We start from the raw sequence: 19,185 nt of genomic DNA, 5'->3' as shown, positions 1-19,185 counted from the left end.
CTATATAAATAAACTGAATTGAAACACTGACAGAAAATGGATGAATGTTTTGTCCACATTTACTGTGTTTATAGAGGCAGTAGATACCTACATGGCAGCACCAAAAGAATGAACAATTGAATTTTTGCTGAAACCGTCCCCTTAAAAAGTGCTCTCCAGTGCAAGTTTCAACAATGACTATTAAGAATAATACATATTTCACAATTATATTGTCTCTTTTGAATATATGAGGATTTTGTGTGCGATGAACCTAACTCACATTGAATCTAGAAAAGAAAGTGTGATAAGCGTACCAGATACTCCTTGAACAGTAGGTCTGGATCTTCATTAAAGTAGATCACCAGGCTTTTAAGAGTATGCTCCCTCTTTATGTCGATGTCATCATACTAATGCAAGGGTGGAAAAAAAAGGGTGAAAAAAATGGAATTGATTGATTGCATTTAATTGATGGGTTTATCATTAGTACCGACCAAACTACTGATCGCCATGATATCCTTGATCTTTTGGCCCTTTGCTCCTTTGCTCCCCTGAAAAATTTGCATCAGCTTGTCTGTTAAATTGTCCAGCTGAGCCAAGAACTTCGCCTGCAGGGGTTTTGTAGTGATCTGCAGGAACTCTGCATTCACCTGGAAATAAAACATACATAAATATAGTAAACTAGAAGTTTAAATACAGACTGCTGAATTAACACACTGAAAGTTGCTAAACATTTGAACCATCAGTGAAGTTTGTCAAGACCTAAACTGTTTTTAGCTGAGTTTAGGAATATATCGCCACCTGTTGCTTTGGCATGTTCCTAGCAGCGTTTTCCTTCATTTTTGCGTTTACCTGTGGACGGGATTATTTTTTAAAACGAAAACGGAAAATCTCCGTTTTCAAAAATACCTGTGTAAGTGTGGACGTAGCCGAAATCTTTTATAATAATAAATAGGTTTGAACGTCATGGGAGTGCGCATTGTGCTGCCTGCAGTTACTCTTCCGGCCACATGGTTCGCTTTTGGTAGCACCCTCAGTAAACTATGTAGTGCTTTTAAAGACATCTCAAAACGATACTTTCTACTAGAAAATGGCATATAATAATAAACACAGAATACCATATTTTTAGATTATAAAAAGAAAACAGTAAGAAAGAAGTTAGCTATAGGACATCATCTTTCATTGAGCACAATGGCTAGCTGCTAATAAGCTAGCACACGCTCCGACTTAAAAGTTGGCAGCTACACAATTTCTCCTCTAAAACAAGGCACTTTTGAAAAGACCTGGCTATATTGTCAAAAAAAAATAGTATTCAAGCAGAGAAGAGAATGGTAGCACCACCAAAAGTTCAAAAAACAACTGTTACAAGCTTCTATGATAAATAGCATTGCCATAGATTTAGCTGATAAAGAAATACACAATTGGATATATGAAAAAATAATATGTTACCTTACCTGAAGGTGTAGTTTTATCCAAAAAGTACAGAGAGGCGAAGAGCAGCTGCATTCATTTAGGTGATCCTGAAAGAGCGCAAAATTTTCAAAGAAGGCGGACCGTTGTGTAACTCAATAACTTTGTGTTCTTGTGACAAAGACTGCTTTGAGAGAAAATAATTTAGGTTCACCACACGAATAATAATTGCAGTAACGCTGGAGTGCTACATTTGCGTTGAATGAGATTAAAAATAATGTTTAAGCTTAAAGAGGGGCTTGAATTTATTTCTTTGACTTTACAAATACTTAAGTGCAAAAATGTACTCCTCCTACCCCCAGTGCCCCAACAAACTCATTCATTTTGTGTTCAGAATCAGCCTCTGCTGGTTTTGAATAATTTTAGGTTTACACAAAGAAAATCAAATTAATTTGGTATTTTTTAATTGCATTTGTGAACAACTAACATAATTTGCATGTGTTCTTTGAAAGGAGGACCTGAATCTGTTTTTTGAGTGTAAGCACTTTACTAGAAAGATCACACCTTTCCATTTCAGCTAGGTTATGGTGACCCAATTACTAAGTTTTCTACAGACCATGTTGACTGGTTCACAAATTGTGTAGCTAATTAACAAGACAAACCTAATATGCACCAGTGGGAGACTAGGCTAATCTAAGTTGTGTGAATCATTTAAAAAAGAAATTGCAATGAGAAGAAGCACGTGTATTTGACAGGTGCAATGCACCCCATCAAACCAAAAATCATTTGAAGGAATACATGTGACAAGAGGTCCTTCACAGGGCAGTTGATAAGGGGATTACTTGACTGGTGCTTTTTGGCAAGCCAATACCCCATTCTTAGAAGTCAGAGGGATTTGAAGATACACATACAACCATGTGTGCACAAACACACAAAAACACTGTGTCTAAATGCTCGAGCTTTTCCCTCATATTGCTGAGGAGAGCACAGATCCCACCAGAAATCTCCCGGCAGGGCCTATATCAAAAGCTTAGTCTGCTGCAGCAAGGATCACACCTCTGGGAATTCTCCCCACAAACACGTAGCTGAGAACAAAGGCAGTTATTGTCAAAGTGTGTTCTGATTTAACTTATAATTACATTCAATGAGGAAAAGCAAAGCAATCTAGGCTGTGTGAGATATCACATCCAAAGATTCAATGAACCGATTTGCCATAAAAGCTGAAGATAAAATGAAACAAGGAGCAGAAAACTGAGACAATCAATGAGGAAGGTGATGCAAGCTTCCCACATATTTAAAAAGCAGAGGGAAAAAATATTATTACAGTATTCGTATCGTGCTACAAACTTCTGTTGCTCATGTTTAATATAAAATGCTGGTGCAAGTTCAGATAAAACAGAACATTACTGCTGTGCTTCATAATTCGTGGGTACTTTTGTGTAAAATACTGACTTCAGGAATTTCATTTCTTGAGCTGTTGTGTTTCAACTTTTTACATTGCCTCAGAAAAATTCTACAGCTCTTTGTCCATTCATACATCCTTGTAACTACTTATTCAGTTCAGGGTCGCAGACGGGCTCTGACATGCAAAATGCACCGATAACAACAAAAAAAGAAAATTTTAGAAAGAAAATAACAAAACCAAAAACACAACAATTATACAGAAAACTTCAATGCAATCAGTGGAACCTAAGTTGGTGGTGACAGGCACAAATCTTTTCTCAGTCTTTGCATGTCTTTGCATGAATTTTAAACAGAGTTTGAAAGGATGAAAGATGAGATTGGAATCATAAAGTACCTTTTTAACAAAGGACATTTGAAATTAGAATTTCATACACCACAGAGTGTGAAAACTTATTATCAGTGTTTAACCCACCAACAGGGTCTCTGCAATTGGTATTACAAGTCTCTCACTTGACCCAAGCTTGAATACAGAAACTAGCCATTTTATACTATGTACAATAAAAAAAACTCTCATGTTATTAACAGTGTGTTTAAAAAATAGACCATCTTAGCCTCACAATTAGCATTATACCTGACTGATGTATACACATCACATTATATGACATAATAAGTGCAGCATATCCACCTTCCTTTGTTAGTTTAAAGCCAGGAGAGTTAACAGTTTTGCTGATATACTCTATGACAAAGAGTATTAGTATTGTTTTTATTTTAGCTATGTGTGGTCTCTTGATGGAGACAAACATTGGCAAACATACAGAGCATTGGATAACACTGGCAGGCAGAACAGGTATCATCAGTGCTGATTCACTGCAGTGTGCTTTTGGCATTTGAACGGACTTTTTCATGATATATGTTGAAAGGTGATTTACATTGTATGAATGCCCTTATGATTCTGATCTCATTGATTTCCTCCTCCCTCCCATTTAGCAGTACATAGGGAAAGGACTTACTGTGTACTACAGAAAAAAGAAATTATATCTACTTGTCACCAATGACGGTTTCCATCCACTCAAAATAAATAACATTCTTCGTACATTTAAATGAGTATTCTGAAAGGGTAATGTGTGTGTGCAAGTAAGCAATATGAAAGTTATAACATAATGATTATATAATTAATTTACACTTGACACCTACTTTATTGCATACACCTTGCTTGTTTGGGTTAGACCCATTTTTGGCACAGGCTCAATACGTTTCTGGAAATATTTCCGCATAGATTTGGATCCATATTGACATGATAGCATCGATGATGTGAATCTCCCTTTTCACCACATCCCAAAGGTGCTCTGGTAGATTGAGATCTGCTCCTTGTGGGGCCATTTGACTACAGAGAACTTAATGTCAGATTCACCAGCTTGAAACCAGTTTGAGATGATTTTGAGCTTTGTGACGTGGCGTGTTACCCTGCTGAAAGCAGCCATTACAAGACGGATACCCCGTGGTCACAAATGGATAGACATGGGCAACAACAATACAGTTGGCTATGGCTTTTAAATGATGCTCAATTGCTACTAAGTGGCCCAAAATGTTCAAAGTGGCCATTCTCTCACACTATTACACCACTAGTAGTAGCCTGAACTACTGATACTAGGCAGGATGGATCCATGTTTTCATGTTGTTTATGCCAAATTCTGACCCTTCCACCAAATGTCGCAGTGGACTAATCAGATTAGGCAACATTTTTCCAATCTGCACTTGTCCAGCTTTGGTGAGCTCATGCAAACTGTATCCTCGGTTTCCTGTTCTTAACTGACATAACCCATCTGCTTGAAGGTTCAATAGGCGAAGTATTCAGAGACATCTGTATATCTTCTTCCATCGCTGATTAGATATTTGCATGAACAAGCAGTTGTGCAGATGTACCTAATGAAGTGGCCAGTAAGTGTGGACAGTCCCGATCCAAATATTCAAAGAGAACATTTTATAGAGCAGCATGTTTTAAGTAAGCTATAGCTTAGAGACTCTCTTTTATGACACAGAGACTCCAGTTATTAAAAGAATGAGGCAAACAACAGAAAACACACTAAATTGAGAGTGGGAAGAAAGCCTAATGGTGGTAGATTATAATGGTATTACTACTTTGTGAGACACAAGTAGGATACACGCAGCAGGCTTGAGGTGTCTGTGGGATGATGGGACTGACACTCAGCGGATGAGTCACACACAAGCTAAGCAGAGGGGTGAGGATCATAAAGACTTCTGCTCAGCTGTGAGCAGAAAAGAGCGTTGCTCCATTGAGTCATCCTCTACTGGTTTTGACCTTTGTCACTCAGACCTTTATCTGCTGACTGTTTACATCCATAGCTGAAGGTCTATATGGAATCCTTGGGTGTTTATACTCCTTCGTTGCAAGCCAAAGATGATATAATGAGGGATTTTTCCAGTAGGTTTTAGTCAAAAGTGCTGCAATGGCTCACTACCTTTGCAGTTTAATGGGATTATGACAACATTGTGATATATTAATCTTGTTGTGATATTTATGCTAAGCTAATACGGAGATGAATTACGCTCTGACTACAACCAGTATTAGTCACAATTTTAGAGGCTTTTGATATTCTAAAATCAAGTGAAACACTTGCCTGGAGTACAAAATAAGCATCGTCTATCATTTGACTTTAGATCAGCAAAAGTATTACTTTTTAGTACGCATCTCATTATTACTGCAACAGAATTTAAAGAATATTTTGAAATTTTGGGACGTACACATCTGCTTTCTTGCTAAGAGTTTGACAAGAAGATTTATATCACTCTTATGTGGATCCTTTAAGTATTAAACTATAGCCAGGAGCTAGTTAACTTTGCTTGCATAAATTTGGGGGAGAAAAGAGACACATTGCCTTCGGTTGCTTTGGAATCGAATCAAAGTAACAGTCTATGTGCTGTCACTGTGCAAGTACATATCCAGAACATATCATCTAGTTAAACTGTACACTGGTATTTCTGACGATTAAAACACTGAGAGACAAAGTAAAAGGCGATGGCGAGCTAATTTTATTTCTTTGGGACAAAACCAGGATAGCTATTCTTCTTTTACCCCTATATGCAAATCCAGAGATATGAAAAAAGAGACATGGGTCTTAAAATTTTGAATGTGAGAGAATTTCACAAAAACAAAAAAGGTAGAATTCACAAGTCTGAATTTAAAAAATATATATAAAAAACTGTGTCCGATGTGACTGGTGATTCTAGATTAGATAACTGAACAATGCTTAAAAAATTGCTTTAAAAAATTGAGCAGACAAATACCTGGGAGATGCCAAGTTTGCACTACTTTTTTCTTGAAAACCTTTAGTTAAGCTGACCAGCTACAGGCTGGAACTTCATATTTAGTGACCACACATAACAGCGGTATCTTCCCATGTCATCGAAATCTTGAAATCAAAAAAGCTTATTTTGCCAGATGTACAACCATTACAGTAACTAAGGGGAATTCTATGTCCTGGGTCATGTAGACCTCAATATAACTGTTGGATTAAACCAGTGCAGCATAACTAGTAAACACTCCATCAGCAGCAGCACATTATGTAGTGCGCCTGAAGCTGACCTAACTCATTCCAGAAGCTGCACAGTGGTCACATGTACCTAGGTCCTTTGCCAAGCCATCCCATCCAAGTCAATTTCACAGCTTGCCTGTAGTGAGTTTTTTCCCTTCTTTCTTCTCTTTCAAACTCAATTTCAGCAACTTCTGGGAGACAGCAGTGGCCTCACTGTTAGTCGATCACATTTTCTCATTAATTTAAAGGCACCGTAGTTGCTGTTTAATTCATTGTCTATCCATGTGCATTAAGGAAACTGCTTCGCCATAGTTTAAAAAACCCAAACAGCCTCAGACGTATGACACTGTTGTTCCAGACTTGATAAACCACCAGTCAGGATGTGTTACAGTAGGATGTTCCGGAGGACTGCCACACACAGAAAAAAAAAAAAAAAAAAGAGTAAAACTATTCATACACATACAGTTTAGTGTGTGATCCTAGTATATACAAATGATATTTTTTACAGGATATGTGAGCTAATGGCTCTCTCAGATGAAGTGCCTCACCACATGTCAGAGTAGTTACACCTCTATCAGTATCTTTCTACATGTGATTTGAACTCCAATTTGTAATTACAAAATTATGAGGATTTTTCTCTATTACATTAAAAAAAAATGAAAAATGAAAGCATGTGTATGTGAAGGTGCATGAATTTGCATTCTGATGCATGCACCAGTACGCTGCTGGCACAGGTGTGCAGGGGCTATTTACATTCATTTTATGAGCTATAAATGACAGAGCAGGAATCTTAGATTCATCAAATAATCGTCATTCAGTGGGGGTCATCCTGATTATCATAGCATTAAAGTGACATATGAAACAACCATTAATAATTCATAAGGTTGTCCGCCTCAATTAAGGGCTTCCTTCTGGTCTTATATCTGGCTTGTACACCAAGTATTGGTTTTCTTTATGATTGTTAAGGTGTTATGTCTCCACCTAAAGGTACTCCAAGGAACTGTGTGGGGATCGTTCATCTATGTGTGAGCCCCACATGACAAAAAGCTGAACTGATAGGCAGGATAATCATATAAACACTCAGAGCAGCATTTTAATCAGAGCCAATTATAGATCTCTGTCATATTTAATGACACATTAGGTACAAGTTGATACGATTAGCCTTGTGAAATTAGTGGAATTCAAGGGAGATATTGTACTCATCCAATTACAGATATATATCTATAGTTTTTCATTGGGAAAAAAAGCAATTATTACCATTAATGCAACTGTAGATAATGCATTACAAGTAAAGTTTTATTATTCAGCTTTAAAAATACCATTACATGCTCCCAAGATAAATGTACAATAGATTGTGCAATTCTATACAGAACATTTTAAAGTGTCAAAAATGTTTCATAAAGTGGTTTAAATAGTGAGAAAACTACAGGAATTCTGAAAGTTTTTCCTTTACTTTCTCTTCAATGTTTGCATAGTATTTCATTTGGACAAGTATTGCTTTTGCGGCCTGTAGCTCTCCTGAAAAAGAAAGAAAGAGGGTGAAAAAGGAGGTTTAATCAATGACTCACTCAGTGACTTAAAGGGAAGCTTCAACTAGATTACAAAACACACAAAGAAGAATGAGTGGGAGGAATAGACACTGTTTCAAAGCAGCATCTGAATATTATTACCTTTACGAAGAGCAGCATCTATATGCGCTGTCAAGTCTGCCAGTTTTCCTGCAGGTAAGGAAAAGGCAAGTTCTATATCTGCACGTGTTTACAACATACCCCACACGTGGTGCTGTTTATTCACAGTGAAGAGATCTACTTAGAAACTGTACAGATTCTATACACATAGGCAAGTCTGTCATGTACTGACTTTACTGGGAGGCAATTATGACTGTTTCTGTAATGTAATGGGTCATTTGTTATGTAAAATTGGGGGCAAATTAAAAACTACTGTAGTCAGTGAAACTGTTCCCATTGGACAAGCACATTTCCTAATATCCTATGATTTGTCCTCTTCAGAGACAAGGTTCAATTTTAATCATCCTTAAGCTCAATAAAAACTCATCAAAATCTGCAAGTTCTGCCACATGCAGCATGATGTGAGCTATACTGAATTGAATCTGAAGGCACACAATTGTATCTGCTCCATCAACCAGCAACTGGCTCTGTTTGAAAAATCCAAAACAATTGTATAGGGACATTGTCTTTAAGGACTAATAGATAGCGGCGTGTGGAGACTGCTGTCTGCCATGTATAAAGCCCCTTGCAGTAGCAAACAGACATACATTATGCTGAGCGTTTTGCACTACAATTGACATTTAAAAATGTTTTTCTTGTGACACCTTCAGCGTGAGCAGTTTTGAATCACAATGAGAAATTCAAAGCTGCTCACACTGCATTTCCTGGGACACGAGTACATTCTTCCATAATCCAGTTTTTTTTTTTTATCCTGTTCATTTTTAGTATTTATTCTGCATTAATGATTCTGAGTAATTACTGTGTATTCAGTGTTTAATGACCTTTTCATTTACTATATTTCATTGTTCATGTCATTCTCACCTTGGATTCAATCTGCCTACATATGCACTCCACCAGTGCTGGTCTGTTTGGTTGCTGTGAAAATGGGTAAATCCCTTGCTTCTCTGTTGTATTTCTGACAAGAGTAGCTCCTTGAGGAGTGTTAGATGTAGTGCTACACTGCACTTGAGGTTACTATGGTAACCACAGGTGTTTCCAGATAGACCAGAGCTGAAATCTAAGGGATTGCAACCATGACCCTTAAAATCAAGCATGTGTGCAGTTCAGCCATTAAGTGATTCTCATCTCACACTTTAATAACTGACGATTTAGACTGAAGTAGATACATCTGACATGCAGAAAAATGTACATTACACATCCACTTTTGCTACATTAGGCAAACGACTTGCTAGAAATCTACTTAAGTAAAGTTAAAATAACAACTTGTTTACCTTTTATATCTCGGCCAATCATAATGGCCTCTTCTGGAGCCTGTGCTTCATCGAGGGCCTCATTAATCTCCATCAGCTTCATTAGAAAATTTGAATCAGCTCCAGAGTCTGTGCCCTCTTCTATATTCATTCCCTCTAGTTCCAGCTGAAACATATGATGGGAATCTGTCAAAGGTTGCTCCTTTAGATGTAAGACACCAGTCTTGACTGCCAAATGGTGACGAACGTGATCACACAGACAGACCTTGTAATTACGAATTTTGCTACAAGTTAAATCAGAGATTTGAAACTCACCATATAAAGACCACGACTCAAAGGCTTAAGCAGAGTGCCGTATGCTTTGTTAACGAGAGCAGACTGGCTTTCTGAATACTCCTGTTCTTTCTGCAAAAGAGGGATGTGTTGTGTTAGGATTATTTCTAAGCATAGCAAGTTCAATCCAAAATCATTTATTAAAAAGGAAAAGCAAGGCTGTATTATAATGTTTTGTTTTTATTTGTATTGCTATGGATTTGAAAGAATGAACCTTTACAATATTCACAGAAAATGTGAGTGATTTTACACTTTGCAATCGCAATCTATAGCATTGTCAAAAACCTTTATGATACTGATAATTATCTGTATGACATGCATCAACTCTTGCAGTCAAGCAGTTTGGGACCCTTCAGGAGATGCAGGTGTGAGTTTGACATGACAAATGTGCGGAAACAAGATGTGAGGTTTGGGTGGGAGCGGGGGTGAGAGCTCCGAAATGGTTGGCAGATCTGAGAACATTTTGCAGCTATCAGGTCTGTCGGCTCTGGTGAAAATCAATAGTCGGAAGCTCTGACCCATGGGCCCATCGCGTGAGGCTGTTTCTCTAATAACAACCAATGCAGTAGGTGGCTGCCTCATATAAGTAATGACTTTTCTATATATGATGCAAACCCCTGAGGGTGGAAGATGTCTAATTAAGAAAAAAATGGCCAGAGGTGGTGATAAATAAAACAGATTCAGTACAATATTGGACAGGTTGTGTATAAAGAAACAATTTAGGCTACCTCTCCCCTCTCACATTCTGCTGAATATGAGTTTAGCTTTCATATCATATCATGACAACATTCTGCCTTTCGCTTTTCCACCTGAGTGTACAGAATAAATTACACCCAAAGCAATACATCTCCTCTCCATCTTGCATTCATAATGCTTATTCTCGTAAACTGCCATGCATTTTTCTTAATGATCTACAAGGGGAGAAATGGAAAATGGGGAGTTTTAACACTATTTACCACATTGTAAAATAACATCTAACACATTAAAACCGATGCACTGGGACAAGCCTTATTTCCTTATGTGAAATTATTAGGCAAGTGATCACCCTTACAGTCTCACCGTAAATGAGCTGTGGGCTCAATAAGATTTGGCAGGAACCTCAAACCTGACACAAAATTCTTTTTTGAACTAAAGGAAGTGACAATTTACAAATGCAAAGATTAAGAAAACATCAGACTTCTTTCCTAAATTAAACTTCTTTCCTTTTATTGTCTATTTCATGGAAAAAAGATCTCTAGTGGTTTAGTATTTACCTCACAAAGTTATGGAACTCTTAAATGTCCATTGTACAGGATTTATTGTAAGAAAAGAACATTCAGTATTAAATTAGTGTTTGCACACTGGTGTATGCTCAGCTAAAAATATGATGCAACCCCCCATAAAAAAAACAAACAAACAGTAAGGTGAGGGGTAGTCATATTGTTGCAAACTACACCCTCTGTGCTCGATGACACTAATATGGGTGTTCTACCTTCTGCAGTTACATAACCTACCATTTATTTTGCCTGTGGAACTTCTCTGCCCAGCCACTATGCGATTTTACCTGTACATTTGTCATTGTCAGACTCAATTTGGCTGAGTTTGTCAAAACATCAAGCATGAGAAGGCACTGGTTTGTATATTTGCTGAGTCTGGGATATTTACATAACTTAATTACATCAGAAATTTGCTACCTGTTAAATATCCTTTAAATATATGCAACTTAATTACTTAATTACAGCTAAATATTCTGAAATTTAGAAAACAAAAATATAGAAACTAAATGAAAGCTAATTGGATTTTAAAGCAAAAAATGTAAACAAATGAACAACCAAAGCTATATAATTATATAACCTTAAAGTTAGCTGCATTCTGTGTGCTCGTCTAAAGGGAACAGAATCCCAGCCTTAGTCCTACATACTGCTCCTTATTAATTTTTGATGAACAACAAAAAAAAAAAGTATGTCACAGAGTGACATAATGCAAAATAATGCAAGTGATAGGTTTTTCCAAGATATCCTCTCCCCTTGGTACATATCTTTATCTTTCAAACTCTAAATTTGCCATCTCTCAGCACAAGCTGAAATACCCCTGATGACATCACAGCAAAACTGTGTCATTTTTCTTCAACTTGTCAAAACTCTTCCAGAGCAATAGACAATATCATCCTATTTGTAGCTGGGGGGGAAACAAACAAAACAAAAATACTGCCGTGCTACTGTACACCACTGCAGTGGATTTTAGATTAAACAAAGGCACAAAAAAATTTGGAAAACTGATGATATAACTTTAAATATGAGAATGATTTTTAATACGTGGACAAAAATTCTCTTCTGATGACTGCCTGAAGTCCAGAAAACATGGACATCACCAAATGCCGTTTCTCCCATTGAGACCCTCTGCTAGTCTTAACTACTCACTTCCTGCTTGTTTGTATGTCTCTCCTTTCCGTTTTATCTTCATTTACTGAAAAGCATGCTCTTCTATGTTGAGATCAGGTGACTCACTTGGCCATTGAAGATTATCCCATTCTTTTGCCTTGAGAAGTTCTTGGGTTGCGTTTGCAGTATGCTTATCTGTTATGTGCTGTCTGATTTGCTGTATTTGGGTGAACGTGAGAAGAAACTGCACTTGAGAATAGATCCTGCTACTTCTGGTAGCGGTCGCTTGATCAGTAAACACTTGTGGGGCATATTATGTCCCTCCCATAACACTGCATCTACCATGATTGGCAGATGATGAGCCATCTCTCTTCCTATTATGACTTCCTTGTTCTTGAGTGTAACCAGTGTTTTGTTGGTGTTGTCTTGTTGTAAACCATCTACTAGAGTTGCCTTATAATGGTCCATCAAGGCTTTTGGTGTTATTCAGCTGGCCAGTGCTTTCCTAATTTTTCCTTTTCTTTTTTCAGTATTATGGTGACCCTATTTACTCGCAGCAATCTGACATCATATTAAGAACTTCAGTGAAAATCCACTAGATATTAGTTCAAAACTTTGAATGAATGTCAGATATTATATCTACATAAAGTTTCATAAAATACACAAGGAATCAACCTCAGTATGGAACGCCAGGACTGCCATAATGAATTAATTAAATACACCATTAAATAATTAATTAAATGTGGCAATAATTAATTAAAATTGGAATTAATTAATTAAATAAATAGTTATGATATATGTAATTAATTAATTATTGACACATTTAATTAATTATTTATGTATTTCACGTTTTAATTAATTATTGACACATTTAATTAATTAATTATTGACATATTTAATTAATTATTTATGTATTTCACATTTTAATTAATTATTGACACATTTAATTAATTATTGACACATTTAATTAATTATTTAATGATATATTTATTTATTTCATTTTGGCAGTCCTGACGCCTGGCTCTCATCATGAAATAATTTTATCTGTCAGCCTCACCCATCAAACTCAGGGGGCGGGGTTAACGCTGATCGAGTCAAAACCATTGCTTTGGCCTGGTGGCCATTGTTTCTAGCACACAACCGGCATGTGGAAGCTAACAGAACTGAGCTTTGAAAAACCCTGTTTGTGTGTTACCAAATACCGTTTTAATATTTTTTTAGCCGAGAATGTAGTGGTTTAATCTTCATGTGTCTGGTCGGTTTGTCAAGATACAGCCTCTTTGCAAAAGTGTTTCGATGATTTCGGAGATGTCGTCCCAGTCTCACGGCAAAGCGTGGGATAGACCCGCTCGCCTCGTAAGCAATCCCACCGACAAAGCGCAGGCCCCGGTACACAGCTGTAGTAACCCCCGCTGACTTCTTTTACTGAGGTTATATTTATCGGTGTTTTATTTCCTGATGTTCTTATGTGTCCTACGTGTTTCAGTCGCCAATTCTGAATTATAACTAACATTAAAAACATGTTTAAGGAGGAGAGAGAGCAAATAAATCTGTTTAACATCTGATCTTTGGGTTTTTGTTCAGTAATCAGAGTGACCTGTGTATAAACGCATAAAAGAGATAACGTTGGTGTTTCCGTCATGTAGTAACTGCTGGCTTTAACTGTACAAAGGTTGTTCGACACTATGAAACACATACAGACTTCATGATGTTCGGCTAATATTTTTATTGTGAATATTAATCATGCTGACCTCGCTCTGTACACCACGCAGCGAGGTCAGCATATCCACGATATCCTCAGCTCCATGAGTTAACACAAAGTTTCCCAGCTGACTAACTAACTGCCAACTATTCCAGAGACGTGAAAATATACAGCATAAAGAAAAGTGTAAGAGACTCAGCAGCAGATTAGAATAACAGTTTGTGGCGTGAATAAGACACGGCGGGACCACGGAACAACGTTCAGAGTCATCTTTATTTACATCTCACCACACCACAACACCCCCAAACCCCTCAGTCCCCGTGTTTTTAACTAGGCGGGCGTGATTAAGGATGCCGTGCAGGTGCGTCCGCCCTCCCTGCACGGCACCGCAGACCACGCCCCACCACATACCCCCATCGCCCGATTGAGGCCGGGGAGCCATCCGGCCGAACCTACTCCCCCACCGCCAGTGGGAGAGGGAATCAGCCCGGACAGCTGGCACCCCCAGGCCCCGGCCAAGCGACGGGGAGGTGCGAGTTCAGGCGGCCGCCCGCGAATCCAGCGGCGCAGGCAAAGCTGGTTCGGAAGTCGGACACGTGACAGGTGCACCCGGCGCGGCCGGCACAAGCGTGAGCCCCAGCTCACAGGTGGCTGGGCAGAGGTGTGGCGTGTACAGGCCTCTGGTGGTGGTGAGGCCGGTCTGGCGAGCACGGCGATCTCAAGCGTGGCGCCCGCCTCGCTCGCCAGTTCCACTCGAGCAAGCTCCCCTGGCACTGGGACCTCCAGCTCCTTGCGCGGCCCCTCCGTCACCGCTGTCGCTCCCTGCTGGAGCAGCCCATAGCGCGACTCCTCCGTCACTACTGCTCCCTCCGCCGCCACTCCCGGCTCGAGCAGCCCCTCGTGCAGCTCCTCTTTCTCCAACCGGCGCAGACCCTCGCGCACCTCGTCTGCCGCCTCCGGTTGGAGCGGCTCATCCACCACTCCCGGCAGGAGCAGCCCTTCACCTGGCTGTTCCCCCTCCTCCGGCAGGCGCAGATCCCCGCGCGCCTCGTCTGCCACCTCCGGCTGCTGAGGTGCCTCACGCGGCTCCTCCACCGCTTCACTGTCCTCGGGACACACCTGTGGGGGTGGCGCCCAGGCCCAGAGCAGCGCCGCCAGCTCCCCAATCCTTTCCAGGTGCCGCTCGGACTGGTCCTGCAGCTCTTCCTGCTGGCGACGCACCTCCGCCGCCTGCTCCCGCTGGGCGGCCGCCATTTCGGCCACCCTCTGGGCCAGCTCCTCCATTCCCTGGCTCCGATATGGACCCGCCGTGCTGCCTCCTGGGTTTCGGCACCAATGTGGCGTGAATAAGACACGGCGGGACCACGGAGCAACGTTCAGAGTCATCTTTATTTACATCTCACCACACCACAACACCCCCAAACCCCTCAGTCCCCGTGTTTTTAACTAGGCGGGCGTGATTAAGGATGCCGTGCAGGTGCGTCCGCCCTCCCTGCACTGCACCGCAGACCACGCCCCACCACACAGTTATACATTTAATAAATCACCAAATGAATCCAAGAAACGAGCAAACCTGTTCCGACAATTTGAATTTGTATTCCCTCAGCTGCAGACTCGCTGCTGTTTAAATGTTTGAAAAGGAAGATTAGATATAAACAAACGTCAAACATAGACTCAGTCTGCCTTCACATTTGATATGAGCCCAGCACGTATAGTGGCCTCAGCAGGCTATTACTGAAATACACGTGCTATATCATAAACTATGATATAAACAGGGAGGTCCTATTAACATGTTTAGTTTTAAAGGACACCTTCCTGCCTTTAGTCTCATTCATGAGCAGTATTCGTTTTCTTCTAACATCCAGAAGTCTGCACAATGTGTTTCATAGTTTGTAACAAGCCTTTGACAGGTAAACATAACATGACCGAAAAAGCAAAAAAAAAAAAAAAAAAAGAGAGAGAGAGAGAGAGAGAGAGTGTTGACATAAGAAGAGAAAATGCTCTCAATTATGGAGACAGACAAATGGTTCATTTATGTTTGATGTGATTATTCCTCCCTAAATATCGTCGGTGAAGTTCGCCATGCACGTCAGATTTTCCTGCGCATTTTTATACCTCTGCCAACAGAGAGAGAAAAAAAAATCACATTCTAACAGACAGCTGGTGCTTAGAATACAGTTGAATAACTATTAAAAAACAGATGATATTTAGATGATAGTTCAGTCTAACACATGTGCCAGTGAACCATTAAACGTCTGTGAAACTATGCAGTTATGAAACGTAACTTTAACCTCAGCCAAACCGATTTGCTCAGTTGTAAATAAAACAGCGAAGTAAACGTGACCCGACAGACAGAACCTGAGTGAATGAAGTCCAGCGTTTAACCACTGAGAGCTAAAACTCAGCTGAGGTTTGAAAGCTGTGTGCCGGTGATTGGACATCAGCCGCTGATGAAGCTGTTCGCCTATAAAGTGCTCTGTAAGGAAACGAGCTCCAGCAGCTCTGCGCTCGGGGAAAATACTATATTTACTTATCTTGTGCAGTTAAACTGTGACTATCACCAGGTAACTAGGCGTGTTTCTTGAATTAGCAGCAGGTGTTAAACAGCTGACAGATGAGGAGGAGGATGCATGCAGATAAACTGAGGGTCTGCTGAGCTGATCGCTGGTTTCGTGAGAAAAATGTCAGCTCGTTCTTTATGTTACAGAAGCACAGAGACACAAGACCAGGCGGAAAGAGACGATCGTTCGGTGAAAATGAGAATCTGCGAATGCAACATGTGGAACACGGAGAGTGGAATATGTAAACAAACCGGTTAATGTACCCCCTCGGTGCGCTCTGCATGCTAACTGTTAGCAGAGCTAGTGAAATCTCTGAAAACATCTGAGCACTTTTGCAAACATGTTCTATGTTGACAACCTGACCAGACATACGGCGCGACATTCGCGGCTAAAACACTGTTAAAAGTGTAGCTGGTGACAGAAAAACGGGGTATTTTAAAACTACACCACCACCATTGCTGCTTGTGATTTGATCTGCATTCTGGGATAACTGGCTGCCCCAAGTCTACACAAGCAATCGATTATCTAGGATCGACCTGTTTTGACTTACTTTGCACGGCAACCAATCAAATGTTAGAGAAGCTGCATGGGCAGCGTTAACCCCGCCCCCTGAGTTTGATGGGTGAGGCTGACAGATAAAATTATTTCATGATGAGAGCCAGGCGTCAGGACTGCCAAAATGAAATAAATAAATATATCATTAAATAATTAATTAAATGTGTCAATAATTAATTAAATGTGTCAATAATTAATTAAAATGTGAAATACATAAATAATTAATTAAATATGTCAATAATTAATTAATTAAATGTGTCAATAATTAATTAAAATGTGAAATACATAAATAATTAATTAAATGTGTCAATAATTAATTAATTACATGTGTCATAACTATTTATTTAATTAATTAATTCCAATTTTAATTAATTATTGCCACATTTAATTAATTATTTAATGGTGTATTTAATTAATTCATTATGGCAGTCCTGGCGTTCCATACCTCAGCCTCACCACGACTGTGATTGTCAATCAACTGTCCAATTAGGAGGATCTGAAAATGCCAAAGCAGGTAATGCAATACTTTGTATTAAACCCATTGAATCAAAGTTAAAAGTTTCCATTTCAGTGTAATTTTGACAGTTTTAAACATCTTAAATCTACCTTGGTGGTGTACAGAGGCCAAATTAAAAAGACGGTGACATGGACCTTCCTTAGTGTAATTAGAGTTTACATAATGGGTCAATATACACAAACACAATCAGGACTGTCTTGACAATGAAGTAATTGTTTCAGTGATCTTATTAAGCCAAACCGTCCAAATTTATTTGACTAATAAAGAAAATAATCCGCATATAAAACATCTTAATAGTCACAACATCTTACCCCCTATTTTCACTCTATTATTTTCAGGGGAACAATCTCAGCTACTTACTTTCCCTAATCTATCCAAATAGACTCCTGAGTCACAATTTAGCAGCTTGTGATGAAACCTTTTATCCTGGTAGGAGTTACAAAGTGTCCATTCATAAGGCAAGATGAGTAATTGAATGAAAACTTTCTAAACCAAAGTTAACTTTTGCTTTCTTAACCTGTATAAATATTTAATATATTTAATATACCTCTGTTTTTCTCATTTTGGATTTTGCAGTTATAATATAAAATGTTTTGGAACGCAGGTCCTAGTAGGCAATTTTACATTTCACAGCAGGAAAAGCACTAGTTTAATTATCAGCATAAATAACATAAAGTCATGTTGGCTTACTGGAGTTGCCTCCTGGTTTTCATAGCTGAAATAAGCAGCCAAGAATCCCTTCAGCTACACTGATGCAATTCAACATCTAAAGCTGTTTATATTACTAGATTTGTCCATTTTTCCCAATTTTATACCCCTTTTTTCTTTTCCCTGAGAAACAAATGCTTGTTCGTCTACACATCTACAATTCCTTAAACTTGCTTCCTATGAATTGAGCTTGCTTGGTAGCTTAAAACAGACCAAGTTCCCTAACCAGGCCCTACATTTGTCAGTGTCTTTTAACAAGCCCATCTTTCTTACTTTGCCCAGAGTTACTCCCATGGCCAAGTCACAATGAATTATCACGACAAAACAAAAATGCACACACAAGTGGACAAATGGGGAGAAGGGGTCAGACCCAATTTCCTGTGTCACAGGGCGACTAATAGAAAGGAAAGTGTTCTCTGACTCACAGACCATCTCACTCAGCAGATCTCTTTCCCCCTTACATTGCCCCTGCCTACCACAGATTTCTGGCTGAAGTTGTCTGGATGAAGAGACCGCTGGAGCTGCAAGTATGTTTTCTGCAGCTTTTGTGTGTCCAGTGTGAATGTGTAGTCACTGAAAAAGGTAACACGTGATAAAATGAATGGACTGGATTCATTTGGAAAACTTTTAAAGATGGTGGCATATGTTAAGGTAAACAAGAAACTCACCAATCCATGATCTTGAAGTAGGATGTCCCTTCTACTGGGGGCTGCACTGCTTTGCATGACACGCAGAAAAATGCAGGTCTTTTGTCAAGAAGATGCTTACAATTCCAACAGTTCAATTTAATTTGACTTGTGCAGCAATTCCTGGGTGAAGCGGATTGATTAGTGAAGTAAAACAGCTCTCTCCCCTTTCTGAGTGCTCTGAAGTTCATGTTGCTGTGCCATGTGCCCTTCCTGTGGAGGCTGGTAGACATACAGTAAGCTGTACATGTAACAGCTTTAGAAACAAGCACTCGGTTGGTGGTTAGCCAGCTTGAGTGCAGTACAGCCCGGGATGAGCCAACAATCCTCAAAGAGTTGACAGACAACATTTCTGGAATTAAAATGCACTACTCGCTGTCGTGCACTCAATAAATACACGAAATGTTCGCTGCCAAAACACATCTCTTCCCGGAAAAACAAAGGAAGAAGAGCGTTCTTCTTCTACGTTTTGTAATGCTGC

The 19,185-nt window shown here is 39.4% G+C and overlaps 1 protein-coding gene across 1 annotated transcript; it reads right to left on the bottom strand.

The window, feature by feature from the left end:
- Positions 1-7,619: 7,619 nt before the first annotated feature.
- Positions 7,620-19,162, bottom strand: hscb (HscB mitochondrial iron-sulfur cluster cochaperone). Its single transcript, XM_085476164.1, has 6 exons — positions 18,687-19,162; positions 18,495-18,591; positions 9,598-9,687; positions 9,304-9,448; positions 8,015-8,062; positions 7,620-7,862 (listed from the first exon to the last, which is right to left on the bottom strand). The coding sequence occupies exons 1-6, from the start codon at positions 19,052-19,054 to the stop codon at positions 7,768-7,770; spliced, it is 843 nt and encodes a 280-aa protein (XP_085332290.1). The 5' UTR covers positions 19,055-19,162; the 3' UTR covers positions 7,620-7,767.
- Between the last annotated feature and the right edge of the window lie 23 nt (positions 19,163-19,185).

This window comes from Copadichromis virginalis, linkage group LG12 (genome assembly GCF_057382275.1).
Source record: "Copadichromis virginalis isolate Kocher_CV1m ecotype Utaka linkage group LG12, C_Virginalis_male_GT1.1, whole genome shotgun sequence".
Taxonomy (NCBI): domain Eukaryota; kingdom Metazoa; phylum Chordata; class Actinopteri; order Cichliformes; family Cichlidae; genus Copadichromis; species Copadichromis virginalis.
Note: the sequence above shows the minus strand (reverse complement) of the source record. Positions and strands in the feature narration are given on the sequence as shown.